Source organism: Nesoenas mayeri (assembly GCF_963082525.1).
Source record: "Nesoenas mayeri genome assembly, chromosome: W".
Classification (NCBI taxonomy): Eukaryota; Metazoa; Chordata; class Aves; order Columbiformes; family Columbidae; genus Nesoenas; species Nesoenas mayeri.
In genome coordinates, this window is record NC_137553.1 from 11,614,861 (window position 1) to 11,628,088 (window position 13,228).

The 13,228-nt window shown below is 40.0% G+C and overlaps 1 protein-coding gene across 1 annotated transcript in view; it reads right to left on the minus strand.

The window, feature by feature from the left end:
- LOC308051460 (junction-mediating and -regulatory protein-like) overlaps positions 1–13,228 on the minus strand; it is a gene marked incomplete at both ends in the record, with an annotated part of 100,661 nt that overhangs the window by 12,381 nt on the left and 75,052 nt on the right. Inside the window, 2 exon segments of the mRNA XM_080361898.1 lie at positions 5,518–5,594; positions 9,345–9,495. Of these exon segments, the coding sequence (XP_080218024.1) occupies positions 5,518–5,594; positions 9,345–9,495 (228 nt within the window).

The following is a 13,228-nucleotide window of genomic DNA, read 5'->3' on the forward strand; positions in this document are numbered from 1 at the left end:
ATGAACCACTCTCTCCTATTCTTGCATGTAAATGAACTGGGTTATGAAACGACCTCATGCGTGACACGAGGTGGTGATGTGTGTACCAAAATCTTCAACGTATCCAGCCCCCTCCAGAGGATGTCGTGCGACCGATCGACCTGTGGTGCAGTGATATCTTACTCTCTCTCTCTGATATCTTAGTTTTCTTTCTCTCTCTTTTCCTTCTTTTTGAACATATAAAGGTAATATCATTGTAAGTTCTGCTGCTAAAGTCTTGTTACATTTTGTAATATAATAATATACTTTTGCCAAGTCACTAATTGCTGTCATTTGTATTCCACCAAGTGCTTTAAGTAAATTAATAATTTAATTGGACCTCTTGAGTGATTGTCTGTCATTCACTTCGCATTACTGTGCAGAAATACCCAGAGTTAACTCACACCTGATCTCACCTGGTGAGACAGGGCGTGTCACATTCAGAGTTAACTCATCCCTAATCCCGCCTGGTGGGACAGGACAGATCCGTCCCACCAAGTTTCATTAATGGCCACTAGGTCGTAGCTTTCTAGCAGCACAGTGATTTCCAACTCCTCCTGTTTGTTGCCCATGCTGTCTGCATTGGTGTAAAGGCACTTCAGCTGGGCTGTCGACTGCGTCATATTCTTAGAGGAACACCCCTTAATTCCTTTGAAGTAGTTCACTGGTGTTTTCCTCTTGGCTTCTATTACCTCAGGAGCCCCTGGCTTGTCCCCCTAAGACTTCAAGTGTGCTCCAGTGTGGCCAACACATCTTGAGGCCACCAGCTGAGGGTCCTTGCTAGCACCCTATCCCTCTAACCTTAGTATCTTGTCCCACAGCTGATATCGTCCTCATCCCCCATCATATCTAGTTTAAAGCTCTGTCAATGAGCCCCACTAGCTTATGAGCAATTATGAGCCACAACCTAATATGAATTTAATGAAAGGAGAACTAGACAATAAAACATCAAAAATCCTTTCTTAGGAGGTTTCTGACCTCCCAGTCACTGCTGCTGCTCAGAGGCTGCAGTGGGAGGGTAACTTCAAGGTAATCGTTCAAAGCAATACAGGCCTGAAAAGGAGGTAATCACTAATAGTTGTATCAACAACACTCATCATTTTTAGCTTCCTGAGTGAAGCATTCACTATAACATTGAGCTCATTTCTGAATGCTGCCTTCTCATATCTTGCCAAGAAGGAAAGAGTGATGATTGTAAATCCTTGCAGGATATTGGGATCAAGAAGCAGCAAAGGCCTCTTGTTCCTTATTTCACCAGCATATCAAGTAGTATATTTTTGTAATACACCAAAAGGGATATGCATTTCTGCTGGCTGAAACAGGTAGACAGAGCTGGCATGACTGTCAAGTATCTAGTCAAGTCAGCAGCAAGCAACGAGCACAGCAGTGGCTAGAGAGCAACCGTGGCAGATTTAAACCTGGTGAACTGATGTGCACAGAAGCAGCTATGCTAAGAACTGAGGCTGGGCATGGACTGAGGAGAAAAGGAGGAGATCCTGGAGCTGCAGTCCTGCAGAAAGAATTGCCGTGAAAGTGGCTAATCTAGCAAGAGGGGCTGACATGGAAGGGGCATTGCCAGGAGCAACTGGGGGAGATTTAAACTCCCTCCTAGGGAGGGCAGGTGATCATGAGTGAAGTAGTTAGCACAGCAGTTAGTGCAGGCAGGGCAAGCTCGGCAAGCTCAAGTGATTTACCTCACTTGGTTGTTGTCACCCTTGCAGAAGGAGCTGACTATGGTATCCACTCAGGGCAAAGGCAAGTATTCTGCACTCAACAGGAACGAGGCGGCAACTCAGACAGAGTTGGGAACATGCAGCCACCCAGACCTCAGGCTGCAGAGCATGTCAGAGCCTTTCACTGGTATGGAGTTGTAATACAGAAAACAGTTGTGTGAGGTGTGAGCAGGTAGATGACCTGCTCAGCCTGGTAGTAGAGCTGAGAGAAGAGGTGGAAAGGTTGAGAAGTATCAGGGAGCTGGAAAAGGAAATCCACTGGTGGGATCAAGCTCTGGCTGCCTGGGAGCAGGTAAGACCACCAGCAAGATATGAAGATCAAGGGATTCCTGTATCCTCCCCTTGCCTGACTGAAGAAGGGAAAGGGATGAATAGAAGAAAGTCCACACTTGGGGTGGCAGGAGAAACACCCCCTTACCCATCCCATATTCCCAGGTGCCTCTGTCCAACAGGCATGAGGCTATGGATGTGGAATGCAGGGACTTGAGGAATAAGGAGAAATGGCAGCAAGTTCCTGCCTGGTGCAGAAGGAGGAGGGTCCCTGCTGTGACCACCCCACCCTCCCAGGTTCCCTTGCAAAACAGGTATGAGGCCTTGCAAGTGGAACCAAACAACATTGAGGGAAGTGGTTCCACTGAGTTGGAGGTGCTGCAGAGGATGTCACCCTGCACCCTCCATCAAAACAGCTCCCACAAAGGAAAAAATGCAGGTTGTGGTTGTAGGAGACTCCCTTCTAAAGGGAACAGAAGGCCCTATATGCAGGCCAGACCCACTTTTTAGGGATGTCTGCTGCCTCCCTGGGGCCAGGGTTAAAGATGTAAAAAGGAAACTTCCTGCCCTGGTTAGGCCCTCAGACTGTTATTCACTAATAATTTTTCAGGTAGGCAGTGATGAAACTGAAAAGGGAAAACTAAAGACAATCAAGAGAGACTTCAGGGCCTTGACACATGGTCAAGGAATCAGGAGCACAAGTAGTGTTCTCTTCTCTACACCCAAGGGTGCTGAGGGAGCTGGCGAAGGTGATCACTAAGCCACTTTCCATTATCTATCAGCAGTCTTGCCTAACTGGGGAGGTCCCAGTTGACTGGAGGTTGGCTAACATGACACTCATCTACAAGAAGGGCCGGAAGGAGGATCCGGGGAACTACACACCTGTCAGTCTAACTTCGGTGCTGGGGAAAGTTATGGAGCAGATGATCTTGAGTAACATCACACGGCACATACAAGAGAATCATATGATCAGGTCTAGTCAACATGGCTTTATGAAAGGCGGGTCCTGTTTGACCAACTTGATCTCCTTCTATGACAAGGTGACCCACCCTCAGGATCATCAAATCCAACTATAACCTAAGTCTAGCACTAAACCATGTCCCTAAGAACCTCATTTAAATGCCTTTTAAACACTTCCAGGGATGGTGACTCAACCACTTCCCTGGGCAGCCTGTTCCAATGCCTGACAACCCTTTCCATGAAGAATTTTTTCCTAACATCCTATCTAAACCTCCCCTGGCGCAACTTGAGGCCGTTTCCTCTTGTCCTATCACTTTCTACCTGGGAGAAGAGACCAACACCCTCCATGCTACAACCTCCTTTCAGGTAGTTGAAGAGAGTGATAAGGTCTCACCTCAGCCTCCTTTTCTCAAGGCAAAACAGTCCATGCTCCCTCAAACTCTCCTCCAGCTTTGTCACCCTTCTCTGCACTCTCTCTAGTATTTCAGTGTCCTTTGTATGATGAGGGGCCCAAAACTGAACACAGTATTCAAGGTGCAGCCTCACCAGTGCCGAGTACAGTGGCACGATCACTTCTCTAGTCCTGCTGGCCACACTCTTCCTGATACAAGCCAGGATGCTGTTAGCCTTCTTGGCCACCTGGGCACACTGATGGTTCATATTCAGCCAGCTGTCAATCAACAGCCCTGTATCCTTTTCCTCCAGGCAGCTTTCTAGCCACTTCTCCCCTGTAGCACTGCCTGGGGTTGTTATGACCCAAGTGCAAGACCCAGCACTTGGCCTTGTTAAACCTCACGCAATTGGCCTCAGCCCAGACGTTCCAGATCCTTCAGTATGGCCTTCCTACCCTCCAGCAGATCAACACTCCCACCCAATTTGGTGTCATCTGCAAACTTACTAAGGGTGCACTCAATCCCTTCATCCAGATCATTGATAAAGACATTAAACAGAACTGGCCCCAGTATTGAGCCCTGGGGAACACCACTCGTGACCAGTCACCAACTGGATTTGGCTCCATTCACCACAACTCTTTGGGCCCAGCCATCCAGCCAGTTCTTTATCCATCACAGTACACCCATCCAGGCCATGAGCTGCAGCTTCTCCAGGAGAATGCTGTGGGATATGGTGCCAAAGGCTTTACTGAAGTCCAAGTACACAACATCCACAGTCTTTCCCTCATCTACTAGGTGGGTCACCTTGTCATAGAAGGAGACCAGGTTGGTCAAAAAGGACCTGCCTTTCATAAACCCATGCTGACTAGGCCTGATCACATGCTTCTCTTGTATGTACAGTGCGATGTTACTCAAGATGATATGCATATAAAAAAAGGTCTCAGGCTGGTCAATATAGTGAAACACATAGAACTTTAAAATTAGAAAATAATTATATGAAATAAACATTTTGCAGTTGGACAAATAACTAGAACTGAGGAAATCAGAGTTCAGTTTCTTGCTATGCTACAACTTCCTCCATTAACTTAAGCAAATAATTTATTCTTTCTGGCCCTAATTCTATTAAGAGTGTTTAAGGTCTTTGTTGTCTCATTCATAGTAAGTGAAGAACTTAAGCAGGAACTTAGATTTCTTAACAGTTCTATGGCAGAAAAGTATAATCTATAAATCCACACACAGATAAACAAAGATATAATGGATAAAAACAGAAAGCCTCTGACAAGAACTATAACCATGTACTAAAATGAGAAGCATCAGAATTAACAGAAAAATAGCCAAACATGAAATACAGAACTGAGGGCTATCAAATCCAGCTTTACACCACCATGGAATGCTTTCTGACAAATCTAAAGTTAACTGCTTTCATAGACTGAGTTATTAACATATTTTCCATGTTATTGTTCTTACTCCGCTTTTGTAAAAACAAAACAAAAGAAAAGCTTCCACAAAACTCTGCTTGTTACTCCTGTTGGAAGTCCGTTCCAGATACTTCCTCCTAACTGCCAGAAAACTTCTTCCCTATTTCCAGTGTATTCACAATCAGATAATACCATTTGTTCTTGTGCCAGCACTGAACAGCAACATACATTGCTCTTAACTAATATTTATTCCCTTTAGTATATTTGTGGAGAGCAATTTTGTATCATCTCAGCCTTCATTTTATTTGCTGAAACTACTTCAAATCCTCTTGTAAAACAGGCCTTATTCCTAGCATCATTGTGGTAGCTCTCCCTGCAACTGCTCCAACTAACCTTTCTTGGGTGATCAGAAACACATGGAAGAAAGATATAGAAGAAATCTCACAAGTCCATGTGCAGTGACACTAACACCTCTCCTTTTGCTGAAAATACCTAATTTGACAGACTGGAGAGCATCTGCTGCTGTACCACCCTGTTGCATTGGCAGCTCAGTCATGTTGCTACCAAGTTATAAGACTATGGTCATTCTCATGGGCTGTCAATTTACAAAGTAATTCACAGTAAAAAAATTGTAATACTCTTCCCTAGCAATACATATTAATAGCTATTATTAAATTTTCTACTATCCAGTCTTTTAAGTAATCTATTATTGTTCAAATAGAATACAAAGTCATGTTTCAATCCAATTCGTGAATCTTGACTGCTCTCTAATTTTAATTCATTACCGTTGCTGTCTGAGAAATCTAAGAAGAAGGGAGTAAAATGGAGAAAAAAGCTTGGGTCTTGTTTTTACAAAAGCTTCCACACTTGATAATTACAGTGTGAATACATTTTAGGAAACAAAAAAGTGCCTGATTAACATGCTAAGTAAAAACTACAGAAACCAGAACATTTTTATTGTCCATCTTAAAAAATCAATTAAAAAACATCAATCAGCAAGGTGGCTTTAGATTTGGAGTAGAGGGAATTATTAAGTGCAAGAGAAACGAGTATATTATTTCCCATGTGTCTCCCTTTCCTTCTCAGTGGAGGCAAATTTATATAACAAAACACAGCACGAAGATCTTCACTTCTTAAGCTTAAAGGACAAACTGTATCACTTTTTTTTTTTTTTTTTTACTGTCATCTCTTCCAAATACATTAGCTAAAATAATCACCAAATATTTTCTTTATAAGACTGCAACCCTTCTTCTCCAATATGGGATTCCCAGTCACTTTTGTCATATACAACTCTGTACACTTATGGCTATGACATTTTGGAACAGAAGATGGTCCTGATATCTCCCCATCAACTGTGTTTTGATCCAGAGCTGTCTATACCTTGTAACAAACTATCTCAAAGCACCATGCCCATGTATGCCCATCAGATGTTCCTCATTCCTCCTTCCCAAAAAGCCCCAACCTCTCAGTTCAGAGTCCTCCATCCTCTCACTATATTGCAACAAATCTCTCATTTTTCTATCCAACCCCTAATGCTTTTGTACATTAAAAAAAAAAATTTTAAAAAATCATTAATTTACCAGACTGAGATCTCATTCAACAAAAATTCATGGAAGGACTCCACTGGGAGAAAAATAAGATGTGCTAGGAAAAAGACAATGCATGGCTGCCCTAAACATCTGAACATATTAAATATAATATTTCCCATTGGTACTTCTGAATTCTCTCATTAACTCTTAGCTGAGGATGGCAGCAGCCTGATAAACTCAGGTTTCTAGACAACTCTTGGCTTTCTAAATATAAAGAGCATTGAAATGAAGCATACTTTTTATTTTTGTGCTCTGAGTCTTGCATGTACTCTCTCTTCCTTGCAGATAACGCTATCTTCTACAGACATTCATAAAATAGGTACATCGTCTACCAGGCTTGGAAACCTACCAATCTATACAGTGCTAAAGTTGTGCGTTCTTTGGATAACATTTTCATAACAGAGACACCAGTTTAGTCAAATTTTGCTAAAAGATTTGAAAAATGCTTTAAAAAACAAGCAACTGATTAGATACAATGTAAATTAACATTAGCATGACAGAAAGCACTTAGCATGGAATATCCACATGACAACATATTTTAAAAGAGGATTTGTAGCTGTACGGGAATACCACAAGAACTGTGGTAAATATTCAAATTTTTGTTACCCACAGAGGAACCATTCAGAATAAACAGTACTTGAACACTTGAACCACACATTCAGAACTCTTGACTCAATAAAAATATCTGGTTAATATTATCATGGGGCCTTAAACTACATCCCAAATTTTTCCTGCTTCTGAAAGCCCCAATCATCAGCTACTAAAGTCTCCAGTTTCCCTTGATAACTTTTACAGTGCAGTCATAAGTTTAACACAAATCTGCAGAGTAAAATAAGAATTACAATTTAAAACAAATTTTCAGCTTGACCTCAAGCATGATTCTGTAAGAATACTAAATTAAATTTAAATATTAACATCTATTTTTTTACCTCAAAATGCAAGTTGCTTTACAAAACTAATTCAAATTAACTAAACAAAGTACAATCTGCCCTTAATATGCAGAGAACAATGAGAATTTTTCAGTAAGAGTTCAGAGTAGCAGTAGTCCCTTGCTTGATTCAGACTTTCTCTTCTTGAGCCCCAGACATCATCTAGGCTGACACATGAGACTTTCACCATGTTAAATATACAGAACAATCACATGATGCTGTACACCTAGCTTTGCAAAGCAAAAGCCATGAGAGTCACAGAACCAAAGGGGTAGCATTCAGTCCCTAGGTGCCAGAATATATTACATGCTGTTGTTAGGTAATAAAAAATACCTTTTGTTCTCATGTGTTTTTCCTCTATCATCTGTTAATATTTTGGTATGTAAGACCACCCTGTGATCAGAAGGGGAAAAAAAACCCCAAAACATAACAAAATGAAAGCAATCTGTACACCAAAGGTCTACGGTTGTCAACAGTCTACAGGCAGTACCCAGTGTTTTTTCCCACAATCCTGATTGCTGTACATAAAAACAACATGCAAACAAAAAAACTAAGCAGCTGTAAATATACATTCTCTGTCAACTAATGGGGTATTTTACTTGCCTTTTTCATACAAGTAAAGGAACCAAACTGATTAAACACATTTAGAACTTTCTCCAATTAAATTCATTTCAACATGCTTGAACTGGTTTAGTCACTTTTTCAAGATAAGATGGAGTTTCATATTATCCTTAACTTGGGTCATCACTGAAAGGAATCATTTTGCAGTGACTACTTCTCTTGAGACAGATGTGGCAGTCATGCAGGGAGATGACAGGAAACTTACACATCGAAAAATATTTTCTCCCAGGGGTACAGCTCATTTATCTGGTTGGACAACCACTATTACCAAGGCAAAGAAACAAACAAGAATACACACTCAGGCAGGGAAAAGAGTGGGACAAGCTCTGTCAGTGGTAGTCCACAGTCAAACTAAAAGAGGTGACATGAAACCACATCCTCATGTTTGTTTCCCCTAATAAACTGATTATTTAGGTTAAAATAGCAAAAGGATGAGAGCACAGATGAAAATTCAAGTCATACGACCTGGTTTAACTGCACCAACTTTTTAGTAAAACTGCTGCATTCTTCAAGTATAGAAATGCTAATGTTATATCCATGAAGATTTATGAACAACAGAGCAGCTTTCATTGAGTATTTAAACTGAGTTGTTGATTAATATTCAGAGCTATGAAAAAATTACTGAAAGGCAGGGGAGACAGGAAAAGGAAATCAATTGAAAAGTAATAAACACTATTGTGTGTGGGAGATTTGAGGGATTTTCTTGAGGTTGTTGTGTGGATGGGTTTCTATTAGATGGAGATTTATTTCTGAACTAGCTAGGCCCAAAAGGAATTTCAAGGCCAGCTCGAAAGCTAAAAACAGGACCTGCTGTGGGAGTGAGGCAGTTCTACAATAACAGGGCCTCAACAAGACGTAAATCAACAGACCTATTAGCAGTGAGACTCAGGCGCGCGGACAGCTCATGAATATGGACAATATCCAATCAGCTAATGCATGTTTGGAGCGTGGACGCATGATCAGGAAATAACTGCATATATACGGAGGCTTGTTTCTGTAATAAATGGCTTCGCTTAAATTCATATTGGATTGTATGGAGTCCATGAATTTTTGCCCTTGCAGTTGTGGTCTGCCATTTCCAGTACAGAAGACAGAATTCATCAGGGACTCTATGTTCCCTAAATCCTTTGCAAATGTACAGTGAAGGTAATACAATCACATTGAGAAAGTGGTTGTGAAACTATATTTTACAATTTCTATTCTGCTCGCTTCTGATGATGTTCTGAAAAGGCTTATTTGTGAAAAATTCTAATAAACACAAGAATAAACAAATGGGAGTGATAACTGCATTTTCCTCATGAAGGACTGATGAAAAAATTAAATCAATCACACAGTATGATACAGAACATGGTAAACATGAAATAACCTTTTAAAGATTTGTTATTTGAAGTACAGGATAGTAGAAAATAGCTACCTTTCTGTACTTTAGCTGTTATTTCAAAGTATTTAACTGTAAGATCTTGAATAGAAAGCACAGCCATGTGGGCTTTTCTCTGCCAATCAGCATCTTCTTTTTGCAGACTCTCAATTCTTCTGGGGCCTAGGTAGTCATTATCTACTGAGATCTGAAAATAAATCAGTCTATAATCAACAACACAATTAATCGTTGCTAGTTTGCCAACAGCAACCAGTTTCAGGGTGGCTAAGAAAGAAATAAAAACATAAAGGAGAGAAAACTACCAGCAAATCTCCATGGCTTCTATGGCTTCTATTTAACAGAAAAAAAACTCTTTGAAGTGCTCCTTTCTGTTGAAAATGTACATCCATGCTTTCATTACTGTTCTTACTGGAAGCACAAAAAACTCAAATGTAAATGTGATCTGCCAATATCTTTTTGTTAAATATCTTATTATCTTCAGATAACAAGCATGCTTCATCCAGACTTTCTTCCAGCCTGAAATATTCACTTGGGAGGTGATTGTCCCCCTCTGCACTGCACTGGTGCAGCCCTACCTCGAGTACTGTGTGCAATTCTGAGCACCTCAGTTTAAGAAGGACATCATATTAGAGTGTGTCCTGAGGAAGGCGACCAAGATGGTGAAAGGTGTCAAGGGCAAGACTTACTTATGAAGAGTGGCTAAGGTCACTTGGTTCGTTCAGCTTGGAGAAGAGAAGGCTGAGGAGTTACCTCATCGCATTCTACAACTTCCTCAAGAAGGACAGCAGAGAGGGAGGTGCCGATCTCCTCTCTCTCTGGTGACCAGCGATAGGACATGAGGAAATGGAATGAAGTTGCATCAGGGGAAGTTCAGATTGGACATTAGGAAAAGGTTCTTCCCTGAGAGGGTGGTCAGTCACTGGAACAGGCTCCCCAGGGAAGTGGTCATGGCACCAAGCCTGTCAGGTTCAAAGAATGTCTGGACGATGCTCTTAGTCATATGGTTTAGTGTTAGGTAGTCCTGCAAGGAGCAGGGAGTTGGACTCTTATGGAGCAGGGAGATGACCTTTATGGGTCCCTTTCAACTTAAGATATTCTATGATACTAAGATTCAATTTTGAAGTAAATGAATGCTCTTTAGTCAGAATGAAGCTGGAAAAGGGGATGTGCTGGGACAGCAGGAAGTAGCCATAAACATTTTAGAAGTTTTCCTTTGTTATAGATGACTTTTTAAAACATATTTTCCTAGTGATTGGGAGTTCAAATATCTTTTCATTGCTAAGAGTAAAGCAATTTTATTTTGAAGAGACAACTATCTGAAACCAGTAAAAGATTTCAAGTTTCTTGTAATAATTAATAAAAGAAAAAAAGCTTTCCCAAAATGAAAATTTTTTTACATACTTTTTAGAAGTAGTCCCACTGCAGACTACAGACTAGATATCTGTTCTTGCAACACTAAAGCCTTAATTTTAATTATTTTTCAGTTACATCAGTCAAGACAACACCTCACTAGTATAAAGAAAAACCCGTAAACCCGAAAGTGTTCATAATCTTCTGTCATCAGATACTTTAACCTGAAGTTCAAAATGCCTCAAATAATCATCTTCATTTCACAAAGCTTCAATCTGGGTTCAGACATTCCACTCTCTAGTTAAACTACAAACATTAGGTTTTTAAGTTCAGGATGTACTTCTGAAATTGACTGTAATTATTGTATTAGCAATTGTAATATTTGTATGCTTGTATGTTATTTTGCAATGTGTGATAAAGCATTGTGACTTGCAGTCACTAAAAGAGCTTAGAAAAGGTAGGACTTATTTGATATATGGATGTATACAAATAAGTCTCAAAGGGGGGAAATGTAGTCATTATCACTTAAAAGAATGAATACTGCCAGCAATTGCTAACCTAAAGATATATAAATCCTTTCAGTTTTAGGTCAGTCTGCTACTCTAACAAAGATTAGGAGTGACTTGCAAAACACCTCATCATGAACTACAGACATTACTGACCTTGACCATTTTGAAGCCAGTACAATTCATTTAGTCTTGTTTTAACGCATATCTTGAGACTGTTGGATGAAGTGTCTTTTAGCTGAACATTGCTCATTACACGCTAAAATGATAATGTAACTAATATGCAAATGTGTTACCAATTGGCTCTTTAGGACTGCCCCAAGTAGTGACAAGATTTTGTACACAATGGCTGTTACTTTTCTTTCTGGTATGCTGGCTTTATTCTAGCACCCAGGCTTGCACAACTCTGTAATAAACAATATCTCATCACTCATCTATATGAGACTCATCCTCGAGGAGTTTCCTTAGATGGTGCCACTGACATAAGAGTCCAACTGGAGACCCACTGCTCCAAAAAAAAAGACCAACTCAAAATAGAGTCTCCAGTAGCCTCTATTTACACCCTAGTTGAATCTGAGCTGTGGCCATATATGGTCAGTGGTCTAGAAACTTCTCTCAACCAAGGTGTTTCATTGGCCAAGAGATCTGTCTGTCAACCAAGGGGTGTGTACACCATAGTGGTCCATTGATCTAGAAATGAGGAAAGAGGTGCACCTGCCACAGTTTCTGAGCTGATGACTAATCTGAATCTTTGTTAATAGCCACTGATGGGTATGTCTCTTTCTAGAGTACATATACACTTAGTGTCCATAATTAAATTGTGGAAATTATTACCACAAAGTACATGAGGTGCATTTAATAAGTGTTTAATTGTTTTTCCTTTACTTGTAGGCTGTTTTAAAGCACCACGAGTTTGAGGGGCCTTTTTCCTAGTATGAGAAAGAGTGAAAGAAATAATTCAATATTTCCTTCACCATACCATTTATGATTTATAGATCTCTTTCTTATCTTACATGAATTACATGTTTTCCAAACTAAGGCAAACTGATTCATTTACTCTGCCCTTGCACTTGGTTGGTTGGGTTGTTTTTTTTGGTGTTTTTTTTTTTGTTTGGTTTGGTTTTAATAATCAAAAACCTTCCTTTACTCTAAAAATACTGAAAGGAAAGCTATTTTCTGAGAACTCCCCAAGATAATTCTCATGCCTTTTTCCTCAGGAGCAATAGCTAATTAAGTGCATACAAATGTGCATGTATACCATTGAAGGCTGTCATCACTTTTCTGCATGTGCATTACATTTTGTTTGTTATCCAGCCCAGTCTTTTGTAAGGGAACTTAAAAACCACACAAACCACACACAACTTTTGGCATTCAAACATAATGAGATTTTTCTACAAGTCTTTCAGTTGAACATCCAGAGCAGTTTTGTACTCCATTCACCTTGCAGATAGGCAGATTTACGTGATCAGATACATGCCAGGATTTTGTAGTCGGCAATCTCATACTAAGAGTTCGGGATCCTCACTGACTCAGAATACCAGTCTGCTTTCCATCAGATCACCTGTTTAGAGCACTGTTTTCTCAGAAAACCCATAAAATCCTGATTTTATGTCAGCAAAACATTTTGGTATGAGTTCACATAAAGAAAAGCTATATAATAAATCTGCAGAATTTATAGTTTAGAATGTAAAGAGAATCTGGCATACAGCCCTTCTTAAACAGACTTTGAGATTATAAAGATTATCACAGCATAATTCAGCATATTATACTGGACCATAAAAATTCAAAATAAGAAGGTAGTTTCCTTCTCTCTGTGACAGCCAGTGAATAAAACTGTACATACATAAAAGGCCTTGGGTTTTTGCCCATGAAGTTATTATTCTGAAAGTTTTGTGTTTTGTTGTTGTTTTTTTTTTAATAATCAGATTTGGTAACCTGTATTAAAGACCATTTTATGTCTTAAAGGGCTTAAGGCTTGATCCTCTTAATCTGCCAATAAATTCTATAGCCACTAACCACTAACTGGTCCCTCCCCTCCATACTTTCAGAAGGAGATTGCACTAT